This window comes from Calliopsis andreniformis, chromosome 3 (assembly GCF_051401765.1).
Source record: "Calliopsis andreniformis isolate RMS-2024a chromosome 3, iyCalAndr_principal, whole genome shotgun sequence".
NCBI classification, from domain to species: domain Eukaryota; kingdom Metazoa; phylum Arthropoda; class Insecta; order Hymenoptera; family Andrenidae; genus Calliopsis; species Calliopsis andreniformis.
In genome coordinates this window covers 7,410,144-7,433,246 of record NC_135064.1, presented here as the reverse complement: position 1 = coordinate 7,433,246, position 23,103 = coordinate 7,410,144, and the positions used below count along the sequence as shown (strand labels likewise).

Below are 23,103 nucleotides of genomic sequence, written 5' to 3'. Positions count from 1 at the left end.
TACCAGAAACATTTCAAACATAAAAAATATTAAAATATTAAAATATTTATATTCTCTACATGAACAAAAACCTAAAAAGCGGAAAGGCTCGTGATAAATCATGGTAACTGTACCATAATATAGAAACTAGAGTAATAATATTAATTATTTATTATTTCATTATAACATATTATCAAAACTGTAATCAGAATTAAGGCTCCCACAGACCAACGCGAATTTTCCGCAGCGGCAGCGAATTCGTGGCGAATTGAGAAAACAGACATACGAATTGATGTTGGTGTGAAGAGGATGTCATTTTGCCGCGAATACGCTATCGCCGCGGAAAATTCGCGTTGGTCTGTGAAGGCCTTTATACGGAAAATTAATACATGTTACGATACATCTAAAAAAGACGATCCACAACTTTGAAAGTAAATGAGAAAGATTAAAATTTAAATTAATAATTTAAATTAATAATAGTTTACACCTTAAACTGGTAAGCCAAAGACATGGATGAAAGCTAAGATCCAGCTATGTCTTTAACTTGGACCTTAACACGTTCAATACGAGACATTTTCGAAAGTTCTACCCGGCGTACTGGACCCTTTTTTCCCCTTCGTTCTCTTCTGTCCTGCGACGTCTTAAGACATTATCCGTACGGCAGTTCAGCCCTCTTGATGTTTTATGATATCATCCGTATTGAACGTGTTAGCATAAAGAACTGCCAAGTAAGCATTAAGAACAGTTTGGGAAAGTTTGAATATTAACATGTATTCCAACGCTAAAATTGACAGTCGATGTGCGAGCCCTGCTGCCTTGAAGATCGGTAGGTTCAAGAGACGCACGGTACCTCACTCAGACCAAAAGGGTACATACTCCGTTTCTTTCTGCATCGTTACAGGAGCTGCCGTAGCTTATCACTGGCGTTATTTGTCAGGCAGACCTACTACTACTGGCGTACTGGTCGACCAACCGAGAAGAAGGCGCCTGACTGAACTGGTGACGTTTCTACTTTCGACTGAATCTTTCCAGCATCCGAAGGCTGACTATCTTCGTACAGAACTTCAAGAGGAGAATCTACTTCATCCACTGTTAATTCCACGGTTGGCCACTTGCTCCTACCAAGAAAACCAGAGGTGACTTCTTCACCGAGATGAGTAGCAAATGACCAACCAAAGAAAGCTTAGAAATGACAACTTGGCAATTGTACAATGCCTTTATAATAGAACTTAGAACTAGGATCTTAAACTTATTCTTAAAGGTAGAAACTTATAAATTAGAAGCGATAAAGTTTCCCGGTGGGTACGATGTCTTCGTTCGATGGACAGTTTTAATGTAATCCCGCGAAATCTTAAGTTTACAATACTGAGTAGAAATGACTATTAAGATAGGCATTTCGTCAAAGGCTTATTAACGTGTCCATTCATACCTTTCGGTTCCACGGACACAGATTCACACGTGCCAAAGGACTCGCGGCGAGTAAAACATTAGTGATAGTCATGGTCCTGTAAGTGTATTTATACATACTCTTTCGAGGAACATGGAAAAGCAATCAGAAAAGTTCTTCAAGTGGCACAAATTTCAGATTGATTGAACGAAGAATATGAGAAAAATTGATATTCCCCATAAAATAATTATCGCAACAACAATTTCTATTTCATGTATTATGAATAAAAAATATGAAATACAAAAATTTACAACCCTTTTATACTTCTTGCAATATTTGTAATAAAAGTAATTATAGTCAAGTTAATATTATATTGTTTAAATATGTATTTCACTACTAAAATTATTATAAATACTTTTGTTGTACAGCATGAAGTATCACAACAGATATTCACAACATAACAATTTTATGAGCAATATGGACAAGGTTTCATTCCCTTTAAAACCCAGATCGAATCTGCCGCTTGTCCTTTTTTTATAAATCGAATTCCTGTTTTCTTAGCAACGATATAACATCAACTTCAGAGTTTCATATCGAATGTATGTTCATCGAAGCACTTATCGAACGCTTATCAAATTTTCGAATGCCGACTTATTAATATGTATAATAAAATAATAATTATTTACTGTTACTATTCTAGTTTTTATACCATACCACAATTATCATAATTTATCACAATCCTTACCACTTTTTAAATTTTTATTAATATACGAATATTTTAATTTTTTTCATTTCTGAAACGTTTCTAGTAACATCTAATTTTAATTCCTACTATTCATAGCGTTATAATTTTATTTTAGACTAAATCGATAAAGTCGAGTATGACAGGAACAATGGTGAAGGGGTTCGCTACCTCCCCGAACGTACAAGTGATACTTCACAGCTGGAATTGTTGTTTAGAAATAGTTTTGCAGATATTTTGGAAATTATTTAATGATATCATAATCAATCAAATTATCTCATTAATTACATTATTTTATTAATTCTAAACTTCACGAACTTTTTAAACTTAAACTTAAACTACTTCTAGCTTAGAGTTGCTTAAAATGCTTAAAACAAAGTTCAGTTCACAATCCAGCAATTTTCTTCTTGCACATATCTTTACACTTCAATTATAAATTATAATACAACAAGTACCTATGTTCGTTATAAACTTGTATTCTTCATCCATTTACCAACGGAAAAGTAGCTCCAAATTACATTTGATGAACAGTCTATTCTATCCTGTATCTCGTTTATTTAAATCTATATATAGGCAAGTAACTACACATGAACGAGTGACATATGCCGCTTCAACGGGCTACTAGGGCGGGAAAAAACGGTTAGAAGTTTGGAAAGGAAAGCAACAGCATAATTCCCCCACCATGAATACAACGGCTGAAAGATTGAAGCGCCAAATGTTCTCATACGTCTGGACGCCTCCAGACACAGTAATGGCGCTACAATCGCAGCGTCGCGAAAAATGGCTCGAAACGTACAAATTACAGAACTGGATTCCCAGCTTGAGGAGAAAAAGAAAAGATTAGAGTCATTTAATAAAGAAAGAGATATATTGGAAAGAGAACTGGTTGCCACAAAGTCAGAATTAACTGGAATAAAGAGAACATTAGGTAATTTATAACTTGTAATTTCGGTGTCGAAAGGAGTTATTATTGAAAAGTTTTGCTTATTTTATGAAAAAGAAATTAACTAAAGAACTTTATAAGATAATAAATCATAGTAAAATACAAGTAATATTACTCTAACGAACACAGTGGTTAAGGAATGTTTTTGACTGGTCCATAACCACAATTACAATTAGAATACACTATGCCCATTGTACATATTACTTATTTACGTGTATGTATTTAGACATAATTATAATTATATTTACTCAGTTTTTGTGTGTTGCATGCATAGATTGTATATAATAATTAGACTACAGATATTTGTATAAATATTCATAAACATAGAAAATGAAAACAAATTAAAATGTTGTTTCATTCTCTAAGTACTATAGTTTGTAACTTTCTATATTTTGTATATTTTTAAATATAGTACAAGTTCTATAATGTTGTACAAGTTGAAATTTCTCATAAATATATCAAGATTCTTAGTTTGATAATAATTAATTTTATGATGACAGAGTTAGAGCGACAAGAAAGGAGAGATTTGGAAACTAAAGCCCTTAGTTTAATAAAAGATGCAAAACGTAAGTGGGAAAATGCAGAGAAGGATAAGATTACGCAGCTTAATAAACACATCGAGGCTCAAACTATCAGGATTACAGAATTATGCACAAGCAATAATGAGATGAGCTCAAGATTACAGAGAACAGAATGTGAACTTCAGACTGCAAATGCAGAATTACATAAACTTAGGGTATTTCAGGTTAGTAATATATTGCTGTTAGTATTAGAAACCAGATTTAGTAATATATTTTAACTATATTGCTTTATATACTTTATATCTTTATAAAATAGAGCAAAATATTATTATTTTATTAGATGCAATATAAAGAATCTCTAGCAAAAACTAGAGAGCTTAATCGACAAAGTGTTCAAGGTGTAGAGACTAAATTAGAGGAGATAGCAACAAGAGCACATAATCAGATTGCTGAGCTGAGAGCTAAGCTAGATTTAGAAACAGCAAAAAATACAGACTTAGAAACAAAGTTAAGAAATGAACAAGACTCAAATCATTGTCGTCAGTCAAGATTAAATGTTGCTTTGGAATTAGCACAAAATGAGTTAAAAGACTGTCAAGAACAGTTACGTACTATACAAGCTACAATACCAGCCAGGGATGCGGAGATAGAAGCCTTAAAGAAACAATTACAAGAAAGATCAAAACAATTAGACAATGCCATTGCCTCGGAACAAGTGCTAGCTACTATGCATGAACAGTTAGAAAGATCAAAGCTTGAGAATGAACAGTTAAAACAACAGCTACACGTATGTAACTCACATTAATTTGATCTTTTAATATAGAATGTTACTGTTACTAATGTGAATGTTGTTTATAGGTAATGAAGACTGATTTAAATGAAACTATGATGAATTTAGAACAAAGTGAAGCTCTTGCTTTGAATTTAGAACAAGCTGCACAAGATAAGGTTGTACTACAGAAAAGATTACAAGATTCTCTTGAAAAAGAAGGTATGTTTGTTTCAGTATGAATAATTTTGAAACAACATTTTGAGTGTAAAATAATATTTAAATCATTTACAGAGGAGCATTTGCGTAAAGTTGGTAACTTAGAAGAATTATTACGAAGGCTAGAACACAGTGTTGCTAAATTGGAAGTAGAAAATGCTACGCTTAAATCAGAAACTATACCATGCACTAGCATGGCGTCCAATACAAATATAATAAAAACAGATGTTCATTTAGAAGAACAAATACAGAAACTAGAGAAAGAACTTAAAATATTGAAAGAAACTTTAAATACAGAACGTCAAACTGCGAAACAAGCGCAGATTAATTTATGGAAAAAAGAGAAGGAATTGTCGGATGCAAATTTAGATAAAAGAATTGCGTTAAGAGAGAGTAAAAGAGCAGAAGATAAAATCAAAACGTTACAGGACGAGAAACAAAAATTATCGGAAAAATTAGACACTAAAATCAAGGAAGAAGAAGAGAAATCCAGAAAGTTACTTAAAGAATTGGATAATGCGAAGGTGTCGTTAAATGATATAACGAAGGAATCCTCTAGAAATAAAATGCAAGCAGATTCTGCTCAAAGAGTAAATATTTTTAAATACTATACCTCGTTGGTTTTTACATTTACATATATTTCCAATATAACTTGATTTAATTTTTATTTTATTTTGTTTGTTATAAACCTTTTTTTTATGAATTTTTTGCTATTTTTGTTTTTCTTTTTGTTTTAATAAAGGCTTTGACTCAGGCCAATCGACAAATAGAAGAACTACAATCTTCGAGTGCTTCACTACGGAGGGAATTAGATACAATCCGTAAACAAGCACGAGTAAGTCAGGATAGAATCGATAGTTTAAATGCAGAGAACAAACATTTAACACAAAAAATTACAAAATATACCGAAGAAAAAAGTGAATTAGAAACCAAAATAGAAAAGCTGAAGCAGGAGATTAAAGGGTACGAGTTAAACATCGAACTTCTAAAGGAAACATGCACTGTACTTGAGGAACAACTAACAGATTATGAGAGATTAACAAGCGATCATGAAACGCGAGAGAATATATTAATTCAGGACAAAATGAAATTGCAAAAAGATTTGGAAACAACTGAGGCGAAATTGCGCGAAGCACTTACCATACAAAATAGAGAGAGGTCGCAAAGATTAGCAGCGGAACAAAATATCGAAAGACTTGAAACCGAAACAAGTGATATAGAAGAGGAAAGAAACTGTTTAATCGCTCAACGAGATCAATATAAAAAACTGGCTCAAGAATTAACTGTCCAAGTTGAGGATTTAACGAATAGATGCGGTAATTTGGAGTGTGATCTTTCAGAAATGAAACGTACCTTAGATGTAGCCAAAGCTGAAGCTAGAGCTGTTAAAGAAGAAAGTAGCCAGCACTTGACCAGAGTCCATGAATTAAAGGAAGCTAACGTTGTCCTTATGAATGATCTGCAGAATAGCGTAGATCAAAGCCAAGAGCTTCGAATTAGAATCTCAGAATTAGAAAGCATTTTGGAGGAAATGCGTCAGTTTTACCAAGAGAGAGAAGTGAAAGCAGAGAGTACGAGACAACAGCAAACAAAATTAATAGACTATTTACAATTCAAATTGGAGGAGTGCAGTAAAAAGAAGAAAACAGTTTGCGATAAAATACTAGGTTCCAAGCAAAAGGAGAATATACCTCCTGCTGGTACTGGAATGCCAGTTGGATATAGAGAACTCGAAAACCAACTGGCAAAAGAACGTGCCAAAGTTAAAACATTAACTGAACAGTTACTAGCGTTAAAAGCAATGCACGCTTCGACTTCTGCGCCCACGTCTCCCTCAGCGCCAGAGATGAAAACGACAACTTGCATGATGGAACGATCAAGCAATTCTTTATCAAAACGACTATCCCCTCAAAGAATGGGACACAACATCCCCCATCGATTCGATATCGGCTTACCAATGCGAGCAGGAAAATGCTCTGCTTGCTTGGAATCCATTCAATTCGGTAAACGCGCTGCTATCTGCAGCGAATGTCAAGTGATAACGCATCTAAAATGCGCGGTCAAAATTCCTGCTAATTGTGGCTTACCAGGTGGTTTCGCCAAACAATTCGGTAAAAACTGGAGAAATAGCGATGAAAGTTTATCCACATTGTCTGGAAGCGTTCAAACTTTAGCTATAGATCAACCGGATAAGCCAGATACGGTACGAGATATGAAATAGTCTGCAATTACTACCTCTGGCAAAAAGTTTTCGAGCAAACGCAACGATACAAAGCTTTTTCAAAATATTATACTAGTGTACGTTTTATATTTATACAATAGCGGTTTACATTTCAAATACTATAGTAGTTTTAAATGACTTCATACTGTTACGTTTGATCGAAGTTTTTGCCAGTAGTATGATGTAGGGTGTCAGTCAACTGGTGGTATAACCTGAAAAAAGGTAAATCTACGAAAAAAATATAAAGCAGTCCTTTTATAATACGAAGCTTAATTTTCGAATAAATCAATGTTAAAAATTCGTAGCGTATGCGAGCTCTTGCGTCTAACAAATATCATTGCAGAGCCTGTATTACTGTTTGGGTTTATTACATTAGATAGTAAAGGATGAACAATGAAATAAAACTATTTTTTGCTCAAGAATTTTTGTATGTAGCTATTATGCCAGAATGATAAAGACTGAGAGTGTAATATTGGATATGGTAACTAGGAATAATATTGTTACTATTCATAAATTCAAATGCAACGAAGACTAGTCTATGACGCAGTTAAGTGCATACATATTCGATGAATCTTTAACATTGATTTATTTTGAATGAAATTATGCACGAAAAAATGGTGCTCTATATTTGCGACTTATTTTTTCGTATAGATTCACCTCTCTTCGTATTGTACCACCAATTTGCTGACACCCTGAATGTGAAATGTTCTATCAGAAACAAGACATTAAACGACTTTTTTAACTGTGGTAATGGCAAAAGAAAACTTTCCTTTTCAAATTATTAATAAAGTTTTGCGGATCGATAAGTTCATTTGGTACAAACACCGCCAACCGAGAATTAAATAAAAAATATACCACTATTTGTACATATTGAAGATTGAAAGGAAAAAATTCAGTGATGTCTTGTTTTTGTTAATGTATCCTCCGTGTTCTATTTTATAATAAAATATATTATTTAATTATATAGGATATACGGCATGATCACAATAAAAAACAGAATATCGCAATGGAAGGTTGGGTCAAAGTTCCAGGACGTGCAAAAACTTGTTGGGAAAGAAAATACCTTAGATTAGAAGGGACACATTTATGTACTTATGAGCATCAGCCATCTCCTGGAATGGCATCTGTGAGTCGCCTAAATCTGACTGAAAAAGATGGATTCACTGTGTCTGAAACTGTACAACAACCAGAAGTAATGGCAACAGCAAAGTCGGACATACCGTTCATCTTTAGAATAGAATCTAACTCTTCTACTACTTGTTGGCCAACGTCGCACTTAGATATAATGGCTTTGAGCCAAACCGACAAAAGAAATTGGTTAAAAGAGATAAAGTCTGTTACTAGTCAAAATTACTCAGACAATGTTACTAAAAGCGAAAAATATCAGATTATATTAAGACTAGAAAAGAATCAGGTAGGTACATTTGCTTACTTAGTAATAATTGTCAATTAACCATTCCTAAATTCTTTTAGCTGGATTTGAATTGCGCTGTAAATTTGACAGAAGAAAATGTACTTTTACTGGGTGCTGAAGAAGGTCTGTTTTCATATGCCGGTGCTAAATCAAGAACACTCACTGCAATTCGTGGAGTCAAAAGAGTGCATCAACTGACTTTACATTCTCATTTGGGAATAGCATTAATGATCGCTGGTGAAAACAGGCAATTAGTATCTTGTAGTTTAAGACAATTAAAAAGTAATGCAGTAGCTGCTGAATGCTCTAGTCCAGCAATTAATACTAAGCCAGTTTTAACTGGTACCGATAGTTGCCATTTATATCAATTACAGGGGGATTTGCTTTGCGCTGCGACAGCAACCCATGTGATGTAAGTTTATTTGAATCTTCTACTTTTTAAATATGTATCAATGAATATTTTAACTATAGATTACTCAAATGGTACACTGAAGAGGATTCTGGAGAATTTATTGGCGTTCGTGAGCTAGAAACGCCAGAGCCCTGTAGTTGTGCCATATTTACTCAAAACATCCTCGTAATAGGATGTAATAAATTCTTTCAAATTGACCTCAAGAATTATTGCGTTGATGGTAAGTAGTAGTAGCAGTAGTAGTAGTAGAAGTAGTAATATGGGGTGGTGAAAAATTTTCTGATTTATTTTTCTTATAACTACATTAATTATTATTAAAAATATGTCTAATTACTGCAGAAAGAAAGTTTTATTTTTGAAGTTTTTTTACATTAAATTCTAAAAATTAAATACTAAGTGGTCTCCGTTATTGTACTCATAAAGACGAGCTCTTTTTGAGCATACCGAGAGCAGTGTACAAAGTCCAATTGGCCATCATGTTTCCTTGATTTGAACGTTCTAGATTTTTATCTCTGTGGCTATTTTAAAGGGAAGGTTTATGCCAATAAACCAAAAACTTTAACAACGTTAAAGGATAACATACAACACGAAATTGGTCATGCAAAATGCTTAAGGCGGTTACAGTGAGAGTGTTTTCTAATGCATGTGTTCGAACTCTTTATTCTATGAGCAAGACAAGTTTAGACATATTCTTCAGAACATCAGAAAACGTATCCACTGTAACCGCAGCCTTAAAAAGAGCCCGTGTTTGTGAGTATAATAACAGGGGCTATTTACTACACTTAATTTTTATAAATTAATGGAAAAAACTTCAAAGATAAAACTTACTTTGTGCAGTAATTAGACGAATTTTTAATGATAGTTAATAAAGTTATAAGAAAAATAAATTAGAGAGTAACTTTTGCATCACCCTGTAGTAGTAAGTAGTAAAAGAAGATATTTAGTTTTTTATTCATTAATACAGGAATTTGTGGATATTTTTGCAGAGTTTCCAGAAGAAGACGATAGTTCAGTAAAAGCCGCGTTAATAGGAGTAGCTAAGTTAGGTATTTTTCCTGTTTGTGTTTTAAATGTTTCTTTAGTACCTGGAAAAGTGGAACTTTTGCTCTGTTATAACGAGTTTGGTATGTTTGTAAATGAGAATGGCCAAAGAACACGAAGCGTTGATCCCATGTGGAATCATTTACCTTTTGCTTTTGGTAAGAATAATCATGACCTTTTTTCTTAATATGCCCAATTTTACGTACTAATTTTGTCTTGAACTTTCATGTAGCATTCCGTAAACCTTACTTGTTTATCATACATTTTTCATCCGTGGAGATTGTAAAACTCGATCATGATGCGTACACATCATCAACGAAGAATCCAGAACGAGTTTTAATTGAATTATCTAGTCCTCGTTATTTGGGAGTGGCTAGATCGAAAGGAATCTATTTAGCAACAGTGAATTCATTCTTAGAATTATTAAAAGTTGAAGGACCCTCGAATATACCGGAATTAAGTGGTAGTCTCACAAGTTTAGATACCCTGTGCGTCATTATATCTTTATTAAGTAAAATTTCGTATTAGGGATAAAAATGAATAATTAATAACATATATGCTTTTGTTTTGTAGAGGTCAAGATGACGAAAGCAGTTCGGAATTCAGTTTCACGTCAAGTTTAATGGAAGCTTTAGATGGTCAAGAGAAAAAAGTACATTTTGCTGATGTTTCAAAATATTAATATACTTTAATAGCAAAATTAATAAATATTCTGTTTCCGTACGATTATTTAGAATCACGGAAAGAATTGGTATCAAGACTGCAGAAATTTATTGTAACTTATAAATGAAGTTGCAAGGAACATCGCAGAGATAAAATGTATGCATTTAATATAATTTAATTTAATTTATACATACGCTTGCTGATAGGTAAATGTGCTAAAACATTTCAATCATAAAAGAGCTTTTTATATATTTACTTTGTGCTTAATTTTATTTTATTCTTTTTTTCTGGAGAAAGAATCATAGAGTCAGATCTCAAACATGTGCTATGATGAAGAATTCACATTGATAGTACCATCTAGTATTAGTTTACCAAATTTGATACATTTATACATATTAAATGAAGTAATTTCTTACTTTCTACGAGCTTGACATTCTTAGATTAAAGAATGCGTTGTTTCTATAAAAGAATTTGAAATCAATACTTAGTGTTGATAATTATACATTAGATTTACGGATTCTATTAATTATATTAATAATATTGTTAAAAAATATTAATGTGACAATAATATATTGCTAACTACGGTAATAAAAAGATTTTGTAATTTTTTAGTTTACAATAAAATATTCTTATTGACAAAATAAAGATTTATATAAAGTATAATACTCTTTTATTTAAAGATTCTTACCCTGACAAATTGATAACGAGCAAAAATTTATTACGAATACAGTGCGAAAGAATTTTTTATTAACGAAGTAATCAGTTTTAGATTTCCATATCGTAGAAAGTTAAAAATAGTTCTCCATTGACTATTCATTTCACAGTACGAGGAAAATGCAATAATACTTCTTTCTGAACTATGTATCGTAAAATGGACAAAAAAGATATTTACACTTATTAATAGTAATAATAAGCCCCATGGTAGTCTTTTCAGAAGGCAGCTTAAGACAATTCTCAAATTTTAGTTAGCATTAAAATTTCGAAAAGAATCAAAATGACCTATACAATACTATTTCTTATGAATATTGTATTCTTTAGAAATGTACTTTTTCTCTGTTATTGTAGAATAAAACTAAAAAAATGTATAACTAACCATCGTATCTGTGAATTATATATTTTTTCAAAGATCTACAGTTTTAATATTTTAATAAAAATAGATGCACATTAGTCTCGATATTTCTAGCGTTAAAGCTGGTAAGATATTATTTCACGAGGAGAACTCCATAAGTGTACCTCGCATTTCTTAATGATTCGTAGGTAATTGAAACCAAAAATAATAATCCTTAACGTTCATGATTCGTTGATTTGCTTAAAATTTGCCCTGTATGGTACAGTATACACCATTGCATACATCAATCAATGTATGTATTGTGTATTTCAACGCAAGGAAAAGTTGAAAAGACGTCAACTGCACTTGAAGCTTGAAAGGATATTTCAAGTAAAATAATATAACACGTTCACATTGGTCATATTGCCTCGAATCACTTGCATTTAATCACTTGAATTCAAGTAACTTGACTAATTTGAACAAGGCTTTAAAGGTCCGTTTATGCAACCGAGGAACCGAGCACGAGCCGAGCCGAATGATTACACTGACTAAACACGTATTGATAATATTTTATCATTTGTAATTGTGTATTTGTGATTTTTCGCTACTATGTATAATATTTGCATACATTTATTCTACTATAATTCTACTTTTATCGCCGCTGCAGGTACCGATTAGTATATGAAACCAATTCGGCGAAATAACAAAAGTTCATGTGGCCCCACTGTATAATTGTGGTCGAGTAGGCTGACTTATTTCACTGCGATTAAGTAGATAAGCATTTCTTCGATCTGCCAACCTACCAGCCATGTACAGTATACGATACTGCAGTCGCCGTGTAAATGCAACAATTTGTTTATACGTTTTGTCAGCCGCCTCGATACGAAAAAAGTACCGCGATTCTGTATCTCACGAGAATCGCTGCCTAAATATTCCCATTGAATTACATGTATGTATGATGGGTATCCATTACATGTGAATCACAATTCACGAATCATCGTGTGAAAGAGGTCTTAGAGACATATGTATATTTATGTAGAGTCATGCGATTTCCGGTAACCTTTGACACTTTCATTGACGCACAAACGAATATTTATTGGAACAGCCAATACAATTCAAAAATACTCATTATTAAGCAATGACTAGCATACAATTCTATTGTCAAGTTCAATGCATAGTTATAGTTACAATACTTGTTTTTCTTTTTTTAATTATTGAGTCTGCAAGAGCGGATGATTCTGTTCGTAGATAATATGAATGAAAATCGATCGTTCAAAAGAGGGGGGCGATTGCAATCGAACAAATTCAAACCATTTAATATTGTATTGTGTTTAAAAATATGATATTCCATATAATTTTATGATAAAATAGTCAAAATGAAAGTGTCTTTTGTACCAAATTATATGCAGGAAATAAAAGTTCTTTCTACATTGATCTTGATTTCATTTTCTGCGAAATGTTATGTCTTCATATTTTAAAGCATTGCGTAACGAATAAAACGTGTTTTGTAACTCGAGAAGCCGTCCAATTTTATAACAAAGCATACATAAAACTGCATATCTGTACGTAAAAACTTCGTAAAGCAATCATTAATATAAAAACTTTACTCGAAGTCAAGAATGCTCAACATAAACTTCTGATGCATAATTTTACAATAGCAGACGATTAATGTATAACGTGTTCATTGATAAACATTATACACTTGTAACGGAAATTACAAATTTTCGATATATGGGAAAATAAGTCCTTATCAAAAATGTAAATGTGTTTATAAAATATGTATCAAAGATTTGATTAATACATTTTCTTTCCAAGAAAGGAACATTTTTTGTTAATTTTATAAGTAAAGTAAAGAGTAATATCGTCTCGTAGTACTCAAATAATAACAAGACTCGAAATTCTCAGATTGCCTAATACTTATTTAACTAGAATGTTAACAAGTTGTTAGTTTTACAATGATAATTCTACGGTGAAAAAGCTTTTCCATGCATACGTATATCATTTATTTACAATATGCACTATACTATGGATTCCTGAAGGCTTGATCAAGATCAAATGTAAACAAAAATAGAAAAAGGGTGACAATACTTTGCATGAACGAACTCGTTTGGTAACGAATTCAAATTTTAAGGGTCATTTTGTATTAATTATGTATATCACTTCAAGAATATTCAAAGGTTTGGTACATCCGTTCCCCCAATCTGCTAGGGGACAGCATTTTTATAAGAGGTCCTTGTTCGATTTTTCGTTCTTCAGTCCCATGAGTGGCTTCAGTCTCAGCCATAGTGACACCCATTCCTTACTGATATCCGGACCAAACAATTAGATCGAAAAGTTATTCGAAAATAGATACAATATTTGTTATACACTTCATGTCCAAAAGACATTAAATACATAAGAACTGAGCAAACATAAAATCAGCAGGGACAGGCGATAGGGTATCCCTATTCCTCTGTGGATTTCCCTAACAGGAAAAGAAGGATGTCTAGCGCTAGAATGGACCCCTTAATGGTGAACTATGCCTCACCGGAACCTGAAGAGGAAGTGGTGATTACCGGTATTTCCGGTAAATTTCCAGATTCCGATAATATGACAGAGTTAAGGGACAATCTCATGAACAAGGTGGATCTCATCACGGAAAATTATTCACGATGGAGAATAGGTGACATTCTGAAACCCATGTGTCATAAAAAAATAGAGACCCATGTAAAAATAAACATATCTGCACAGATCATGCGGAAATTCCGCGGGACGGTGGAAAACTCAGCGGTTTGACGAAATTCGACGCAATATTTTTCGGTGTACACTACAAACAAGCACACACCATGGATCCCATGTGCAGGATGTTACTGGAACATGCTTATGAAGCCATCATTGATGCAGGGATAAATCCACGGCAACTCCGCGGCACCAACACTGGTGTTGTAATAGGATCCTGTATCAGCGAGTCGGAGAAGACATGGTTCTACGAAAAGCTTCAGGTAAACTTTATAAACGTTCAAATACAAGAAGCCATAACAAAAAGTCTATAAAAATACATATAACCAGAATAGCACCGTAGATAATAAAAAGAACAAACCTAGCAAAAACTGTCTTCATTCGTTATCACAGTTGTATCTTTACACGTAGGCAAACGGCTTTGGTATCACTGGATGCAGTAGAGCTATGTTGGCGAACAGGATCTCATACTTTCTGGGCTTACATGGCCCATCTTATGCCATAGATACAGCTTGCAGCTCCAGTTTGATTGCACTCGATCAAGCATACCGAATGATACGAACAGGAATGTGTGACCAAGTAATTGTTGGAGGATCGAATCTGTGCCTCCATCCCTACGTGTCACTTCAATTTGCACGCCTTGGTACGAACAAACGATAAAAAATTCCAAAGGAACGAATCCCTCTTAATAAAAATTGGTCTATATTCTTTCTAAGAAACACTCTAATGTCAGTTCAATTTCAGGTGTTTTATCTACCGACTGTCGTTGTAAATCCTTCGATGCTAGAGCGAATGGATACGTCCGGAGTGAAGCAATTAGTGTAATATTCTTACAAAAAGCAAAGGCTGCTAAGCGAATTTACGCAACCGTGGTTTATACGAAAACAAACTGTGATGGCTATAAAGAACAAGGCATCACCTTTCCTGCAAGTGCGATCCAGAAAATGCTGCTAGAAGATTTCTACAAAGAGTGCAAACTATCACCAACGGTATTGTCATTCTTGGAGGCACACGGCACAGGAACCAGCGTTGGTGATCCGGAGGAACTTGCAGCTATAGACAAAGTATTCTGTAACGGTAGAAGCTCGCCCCTCTGGATCGGATCTATTAAGTCAAATATGGGACACACCGAACCTGCTAGTGGTCTTTGTTCAGTTGCCAAAGTGGGTAATCACTACACAGAGAAATGCACAAGAAATAAGGCCAATAAAATCTAAACTACATTATCATACATAACGAAAAATAACTATGACCACATTTCAAGGTTGTCATTGCGATGGAGACAGGCATAATCCCACCAAACCTACACTTTCAAAGTCCAACAAAGGGTGTCAAATGTTTCGAAGAAGGAAAAGTTAGGGTTGTGACGGAACCAACACCATGGGAAGGAGGATACGTAGGAATAAACTCCTTCGGTTTTGGTGGTGCAAATGCACACGTCTTGCTCAAGTCCTATACCAAGGAGAAAGTCAATAATGGAGCACCTTCAGACAATTTGCCTCGACTGGTCGCGGTATCTGGTCGCACAGAGGAAGCCGTAGAAACCCTTCTGAAACACGTAAATACATTCAAGATTCTCAAAGGCCACAAAAATTTAGAACATACAAACCTATTCCTTACCAATTTTTTGAATGTAGATCGAAACTATTCCGCTGGACGTAGAATATATTCGTCTTATACACGAAATACATGCTGAGAATATAACTGGTCATACCTTCAGAGGGTATACTATAGTACATAAAAATGCGAAAGAAACAAAGATGAGAGAAATTCACGAGTATTCGGGCATGAAGAGACCAATTTGGTTCGTGTTTTCAGGAATGGGATCACAATGGCCTGGGATGGGTATGTTCAAAATTTCGTTTCACGAAAATATATATCTCCATTCATAGCCGCCTAAAATATCATAGAATCCTAACGAAACAATTTAATCTTCGACTGTAACAGGTGAAGCCCTATTGCGGTTTCCTATATTCGCGCAGGCAATAAAGAAATGTGATATAGCTTTAAAACCATATGGGATCGATATAGTTGAGATTATCACGAACAAAGATAAGAAAACTTTTGACAACATTTTGAATTCCTTCGTTGGAATTGCTGCGATCCAGGTGAAGTAACTGCTCAGGTATCATCGCCAGTAAGTAGTTCAAATAACTATAACGTAAAATAATATTCCAGATAGGACTGGTTGACCTACTCACATCCGTGGGTATAGTACCAGACAATATAATCGGACATTCGGTAGGAGAACTGGGCTGTGCCTATGCAGATGGATGCTTCACAGCTGAACAGATGATTTTGGCAGCATACTCAAGAGGTTTGGCATCCATAGAGACCACAATGATTCGCGGATCAATGGCAGCTGTTGGTCTCGGCTACGAAGATGTCAAGGACCTATGTCCTCCAGATATTGAAGTAGCATGTCACAATGGGCCAGACAGTTCCACCATTAGTGGACCAGCGGAATCCATGAAGGCCTTCGTTGCTAAACTCCAGGTATGCAGTATAGTTTCCCATACACCGAAAAGGCACATTATAGAATTATGATTCTAATTCTCATTTATTAATGCTATCCTCCAGGCGAATAAAATCTTTGCAAAAGAAGTCAATTGCAGTAACATTGCCTATCACAGCAGGTATATTGCAGACGCCGGACCCAAACTTCTGTCCTGCTTGAAAAAAGTGATACCAGAACCAAAGTTACGAAGCTCCAAATGGTTGAGCACATCGGTACCACGAAACCAGTGGTCTACTCCTGCTGCGCAGTTCTCTTCCGCGGAATATCACACTAATAATTTATTGAATTCCGTACTATTCGCAGAAACGGCGACAATGATACCCGAGGACGCAATAACTATCGAAATCGCACCTCATGGTCTCTTGCAGGCCATCTTGAAGAGGTCTTTAGACCCCAACGTAACGAATGTAGCATTGACTCAACGTGGCCACGAAGACAATGCTGAATATTTTCTACAAGCGCTTGGGAAGCTTTATAATGTGGGTTTACAGCCACAGCTTGCAAACATTTATCCCCCTGTGGCATTCCCGGTCAGCCGTGGTACTCCTATGATTTCTCCATACATTAAGTAAGCAGAAGCTCAACACAAAATTCAATTAAAGAATGAATTCAATCAATATATATTATTCTAGATGGGAACATTCTGAAGACTGGTTCGTTCCAGTTTACACACAGCGCCAAAAAATAACTACATCAGAAAGACTTGTCGAGGTTATGCTTAAAGATGAAAACCATGAGTACATGATGCATCATGTAATCGACGGCCGAAACTTAGTACCAGCCACGGGGTATCTTGTTCTAGTATGGGAAACTGTTAGTATGCTGCTAGGAAAATTATATGATGAGGTATCTGTTATTTTCGAAAACATAAAATTCGAACGTGCAACAACAATTCCTAAAGAAGGCTCCGTTCCATTGACAGTTATGGTTCAAAGAGGTAAATACCTGCATTTTCAGGCGAAGAAAATGATCATAAAACACGTGTAAATACGAAAGACTAAAATATGCTAATATTTTGAAAGGTTCTGGAAAATTTGAGATTTCTGAAGGATCAGCGACCGTGGTATCAGGTGTGGTACGCACAACAACGAACCCTTCCCAAGAAATGATTCCTACAAATTTCTTGACAGAAATAGAAGATGAAGAAATACTTACCGCTAAAGATATTTACAAAGAACTGAAATTACGCGGTTACGACTACACAGGAGTATTCCGCGCACTTAAGAGTGCATCAGTCAAAGGAACAAGGGGACACATTTCGTGGATGAAGAATTGGGCTGCCTTCATGGACAACATGTTACAGATAAAACTGCTAGGACTTGATACCAGAGCACTATACGTACCAACAGCTATACGAAAAATTGTAATAGACGCGAAAGCTCATAACGATAAGATCCGAAACTTTACAGAGGAAAACATTGGTACGTTGGGCTTGAAAGTAAATAATTATTTTGATTTAAGATCAATTCTCATTTACATTTGTATGCTCCACAGATCTTCCAGTCTACGTATACACCGATCACGAGACTATAAAGTCTGGAGGTATAGAAATTCGCGGACTAAAAGCTAACACGATCCAACGAAGAAAGGCAATGGCAGACCCGGTTCTTGAGGAATATAAATTCGTAGCACACCGCGATAAAGCTCAAACCACGATAGAAGAAATGACTGTACTGTCTACACATTTAGCACTGGAAAGTCACATACTCTCCAACCCCAAAATCATGGAACTAATTGATGATGAGGGTCTTGCAACTGAGGGAATCCTTACTCCTACATTCCTGAAGGTACTAACAGATCTCCCAATGATTCGTCCAACTATGGTGTTTGCTGCAAAATCTGAACTGTGCGAGAAAATAGCACTACCGGAGTGTGTCACAACTATAGACTCGAACAAAATACCAGAGGATGGAACCGTTTTCATGGCTATAGCCTACAATATACTTTCACAGAAGAAACAAGAATTTCTGGATAATCTTATGCTTGCAACAGTGGAATACGGTTTTATCTTAACTCGAGAAACAACTGTCAATAATGAAACGTATACATACATCCACAAATATGGACTAAACATTGTACTGGAAAAATCTTTGGAAAATGAAACGCTATTACTTTTAAAGAAAGAAAGCAAGCCTCCTCAAATGACAGAAGTGGTATACGTAAACAATAATGAATTCGGATGGCTTAGAAAAGTAAAAGAAACATTGAAGAAAGAAGATGGAAAGAAAAGCAATGAGACTGTGAGGCTCGTACTGGTCGCGCAGGGAGACATGGATAATGGTGCATTAGGCTTGGTTAAATGCTTGAGGAGAGAACCAAACGGCGAGATCGTGAAAACTGTGATAATTCAGGACAAGAACGCTCCAACGTTTTCTCTGGAAGATGAATTTTACGCAAAACAATTGGACATTGATATTGGCATTAATATTTTACGCCCAGGGAAAGTTTGGGGAACATACAGACACTTACCCTTACCGCCTCCGAAGCCTGTACCTGTCCCTCATGCTTACGTTAACCAAAGGGTGTGTACTCCTTCTTCCTCATCACACTTCTAACAAAAACACCTCCAATACAGTTAAAACGTGCGACAATCATTTGACAGGTGCGAGGAGACTTAAGTACCCTTGAGTGGATGGAGGGAACCATCCGCCCCGATACAAAAGACAATAGTCTCGTTAAAGTGGTGTATTCCTCTCTGAACTTCAGAGACGTAATGCTGGCGACTGGAAAGTTGATGCCAGAAGTTATAACAAAAGACAGGGAGCAAAGAGACTGCTTAATAGGGTTCGAGTTCAGTGGAGTTGATGCAAGTGGAAGGCGCATTATGGGATTTACACAAAGCAGGTTAAAAGCAATATGAAAGATACAGAAAGTAGATGCCCTATCGTATGTTGAAAGATATACGATCCTATTAATATTTGCATACGTACATTTTCAGAGCTTTATCGAATATTGTCATTCCACACAAGTTTACCCAATGGACGATTCCAGACGAATGGTCCTTAGAAGACGCAGCGACGGTTCCGAGTGCTTATTTTACTGTCTTCTACGCGTTGTACTACTTTGGAAAAATTAGAAAAGGTGAAAGAGTTCTAATTCACGCCGGCAGCGGTGCCGTTGGACAAGCTGCAATCAATGTCGCCCTTTTTGAAGGGTGCGAAGTTTTCACTACAGTGGGAACACCAGAGAAAAGAAAATTTATTAAAGAAACATTCCCGAGTATTGATGACAATCATATTGGTAACTCGCGGGACACGAGTTTCGAACATCTTATAATGAAACAGACGCACGGCGAGGGAGTAGACATTGTCTTGAATTCTTTAGCAGAGGACAAGTTACAAGCATCGCTGCGCTGTTTGCGTTACCGGGGACGTTTCTTGGAAATTGGCAAATTCGATCTAGCTGCTAATAATCAGCTGGGAATGGAAATCTTTTTAAAGGAAATCAGTTTTCATGGAGTCATGTTAGATGCTATGATTAACGGTGTAATTCCACAAGTACAGGAAGAAATATTTCATTTCCTTAATTCACGTATTCGAAGTAAGGCTATCAAACCAATAGTCAGAAAGTGTTTCGGGAAGCACGAAATCGAAGCAGCTTTTAGATATATGGCAGCCGGTAAACACATAGGAAAGGTGAGCGTGTAATAAAGCAATTAAAAATTTCTTCCTAAATCGGTTAACTTCAAAAAAACCAAAGAATTTATGTTTATTGTAAGTCTTGAAAGTTAAACATTGACCAAGTGCATTTACACAAAAATTAGACAAGGTCTGAAAATAAGAGTTAATTTGTTTGACCTGTGAATAGCACAGAAACTCTTCATCGTAGAAACTCTAATTGGTTACAGATTTTAATTAAAGTGGCAGACGAACACGACGCTTTGAATACTCCAGTGCTCGCCCATCCACGATTCAATGCAATAGCCAAGAGAAGCTACGTGATAATTGGAGGCTTAGGCGGTTTGGGTTTAGAACTTACTGACTGGTTGGTGCTTCGCGGTGCAAAGAATTTGGTACTAGTTTCGCGTAATGGGATAAAGAATGGTTATCAAAGAATGAGAACCGAAACATGGAAATCCTATGGTGTGAAAGTCCTAGTAATTTCTGGTGTGGACGCTTCGAAAGCGGAAGATTGCGAATTTATCCTAAAATCTGCAGAAAAACAAGCTCCGGTTGATGGCATCTTCAACCTCGCAGCAGTGCTAAACGACTGTTTGTGTATAAACCAAACAGAGAAAACGTTTGAAGATAGCATGATACCCAAAGCAAGAGTCACCAAACAGTTGGATAAAATTTCAAGGGGTATCTGTTCGCAGCTTCGTCACTTTGTAGTGTTCTCCTCCCTTTCCTGTGGCCGAGGAAGTCCAGGCCAAACTAACTATGGTATGGGCAACGCGGTAATGGAGAGAATATGTGAGAAAAGGGTACAGGAAGGTTTACCAGGTATTGCGATACAATGGGGAGCAGTAGGAGAAGTGGGTCTAGCAGCCGAATTGTTAGAGAACAAAAAGCAACTCGTCGTTGGTGGGACACTACCGCAAGGAGTGTCGTCGTGTTTAGAGGAACTGGATAAATTTTTAACTCAAAATCGGCCAATTGTGGCTAGCATGGTAGTGGCTGAAAAACGTCCAAGCGCCAGCGAGGCAAGCAGTGTTATTGAAGCAGTCATGAATATTATGAGTGAGTACAACTATACCAAACATTGTACATTGTTATCTGCAAGATATCCTATCTGACTAACATCTTAAAATACAGGTATAAAAGATCTTAAAGGCGTGAGTCAGAATGCTTCCTTAGCTGATCTCGGAATGGACTCCATGATGGCTGTGGAAATAAAGCAAATTTTAGAGCGAGATTTCGAAGTATTTTTAACTCCGCAGGAAATACGAATATTAAACATAGCTAAACTCATACAGATGTCTGCAAAGGATACCAAAAAACAAACAATGAAGGTTACAAAAGCTCCGAGCAAAACGGAACAGGTGACAGGCATGAAACTCTTAATGCGAACTATGAATGTGTCAGTATTAAAGGCCGAATACTGTGTCGAACTTCCTGTAAAATGTGGCGAAAAGAAGAATGAAATATTTTTAATACCTGGTATCGAAGGATCTGCGGTCATCTTTTCTACATTGTCACCCAAGTTGAAAGTGCCAGCTATTTGTTTGCAGCTTGGAATATATGACACTGGATTATCCATCGAGGAAACTGCCGAACGACTTTTGCCGGTACTTATCCTACGTGCTCAAAATGCTTAAAAATTTCTATAATATTCAACGTTAATAACTTTTCTCCCTTCGTAGCACATATTGGAAAGAAGTAAAGGACGAAGAGATTTTACTATTATTGGCTACTCATTCGGGTCAATAGTTGCCATTGAACTCGTGAGGAGACTAGAAGCTCAAGGCTTTGTCGGTCAACTTATACTACTAGACGGGTCACCTGACTACATGAGAACTATAAAAAGAGAACATATAACACAATCTACTGAAGAAGAGTTTCAGAACAGGATTTTAGTCGATTTATTGAATTTTACTAAAGTGTCTTCTCTTGGAGAGGTATGCTATTCTCTACAAATTAGATAAGATATGTAGTGCTTCATCGGAGGCAATATTTGACAATTGGTCTAATTTTACAGTTCAAATTGGAGTTAGAGAAATGTTCTACTTGGGAGGAAAAGTTGGATAAACTAGTTCACTATACACCACCTGAACTCCAGAAAATATATACTCTGAATGATCAGAAAGCTATTGCCACGTTTCTATACAAACGTATGTCTACATTAGATATGTATAACTGTGATACTTTGACGCCACTCAGAGCACCTATCACGTTAATAAAACCGACATTACCGCCCGTACAAATGGTCGATGAGGCTTATGGCCTACGTAAAGTAAGGAAAATTTTTGAACAAATTTTTTGTAGCCTTTTACTAGATGGTTTTGAAATGTTTTGAATTATTATAATAATTTATATATTTCAGTTAACCTACGGAAGGGTAACAATTTACGAGGTGGAGGGTAATCATGTCTCGATGTTAGACAACGAGAGGGTTGCAGCTGTGATTAATGGTGAACCCGTAGAAGATGAGACAACATTTAAAGCGAATCTGAATGTTGTATCTGCCGACATGGCATTGTACGGCAAGAATGCGAATTTCATGGGTTTGTCGTAAAAGTTTATGCGTTCCATTATTGTCTCGAAAGTAATTATGCGACGAAAGTAATTATTACGAAAGTAAGCCGAAAGTTTAATCATTTGTACGTTGATTCCTTCATTCATTCATCAAATGGATTAGTCGTTCATGAAATACCACATGTGCGACGCTGAGACTGCGCACTACAATGTATAAATTAAATGCAACAATAAACTTTCCATAGTACAAATTATGGTTATACTCAAATAGACAAAAATTTTTTTTTATTATGATGACTTGCATGTTACAAGTGTATTAAGTGTTTATACATAATATCCAGGTTTATAACCAACTTTAAAAGAAAATTTATTTT

General features: G+C 35.5%; 2 protein-coding genes across 4 annotated transcripts; both read left to right on the top strand.

Annotated features, from left to right (window-relative positions):
• Positions 1-2,878: 2,878 nt before the first annotated feature.
• On the top strand, positions 2,879-10,892 carry LOC143188858 (citron Rho-interacting kinase). 3 transcript variants are annotated; one of them, XM_076393344.1, is made up of 13 exons: positions 2,879-3,036; positions 3,552-3,796; positions 3,913-4,359; positions 4,431-4,563; positions 4,636-5,150; positions 5,303-6,763; positions 7,749-8,195; positions 8,255-8,607; positions 8,667-8,827; positions 9,594-9,806; positions 9,881-10,136; positions 10,222-10,300; positions 10,383-10,892. In XM_076393344.1, exons 1-13 carry the CDS (start codon positions 2,889-2,891, stop codon positions 10,425-10,427), a joined length of 4,503 nt encoding a protein of 1,500 aa, XP_076249459.1. In that variant the 5' UTR covers positions 2,879-2,888; the 3' UTR covers positions 10,428-10,892. The 3 variants fall into 3 exon arrangements, 2 of the variants coding, with proteins under 2 accessions (XP_076249459.1, XP_076249460.1); XM_076393345.1 differs by lacking the exon at positions 2,879-3,036 and adding an exon at positions 3,168-3,265; XR_013003579.1 differs by lacking the exons at positions 9,881-10,136; positions 10,222-10,300; positions 10,383-10,892 and having other exon boundaries at positions 8,690-8,827; positions 9,594-9,733.
• A 3,041-nt stretch (positions 10,893-13,933) lies between these two features.
• LOC143177263 (fatty acid synthase-like) lies at positions 13,934-22,769 on the top strand. The gene is made up of 19 exons (XM_076375126.1): positions 13,934-14,021; positions 14,090-14,340; positions 14,489-14,720; positions 14,822-15,240; positions 15,342-15,635; positions 15,715-15,922; positions 16,025-16,185; positions 16,256-16,573; positions 16,658-17,163; positions 17,228-17,532; positions 17,618-18,016; positions 18,090-19,117; positions 19,198-19,439; positions 19,534-20,230; positions 20,443-21,274; positions 21,350-21,822; positions 21,898-22,152; positions 22,233-22,487; positions 22,578-22,769. Exons 1-19 carry the CDS (start codon positions 13,949-13,951, stop codon positions 22,767-22,769), a joined length of 7,140 nt encoding a protein of 2,379 aa, XP_076231241.1. The 5' UTR covers positions 13,934-13,948.
• The last annotated feature ends 334 nt before the right edge of the window (positions 22,770-23,103 follow it).

Bases quoted from the DNA above. Each gene is read 5' to 3' on its own strand.
- LOC143188858 (XM_076393344.1), top strand. From the start codon at position 2,889: ATGGCTCGAAACGTACAAATTACAGAACTGGATTCCCAGCTTGAGGAG. The intron at 4,564-4,635 runs GTATGTTTGTTT...AATCATTTACAG, and splicing joins AGATTCTCTTGAAAAAGAAG to AGGAGCATTTGCGTAAAGTT. The intron at 10,137-10,221 runs GTGCGTCATTAT...TTTGTTTTGTAG, and splicing joins CTCACAAGTTTAGATACCCT to AGGTCAAGATGACGAAAGCA.
- LOC143177263 (XM_076375126.1), top strand. From the start codon at position 13,949: ATGACAGAGTTAAGGGACAATCTCATGAACAAGGTGGATCTCATCACG. The intron at 19,440-19,533 runs GTTAAAAGCAAT...GTACATTTTCAG, and splicing joins ATGGGATTTACACAAAGCAG to AGCTTTATCGAATATTGTCA. The intron at 22,153-22,232 runs GTATGCTATTCT...CTAATTTTACAG, and splicing joins AAGTGTCTTCTCTTGGAGAG to TTCAAATTGGAGTTAGAGAA.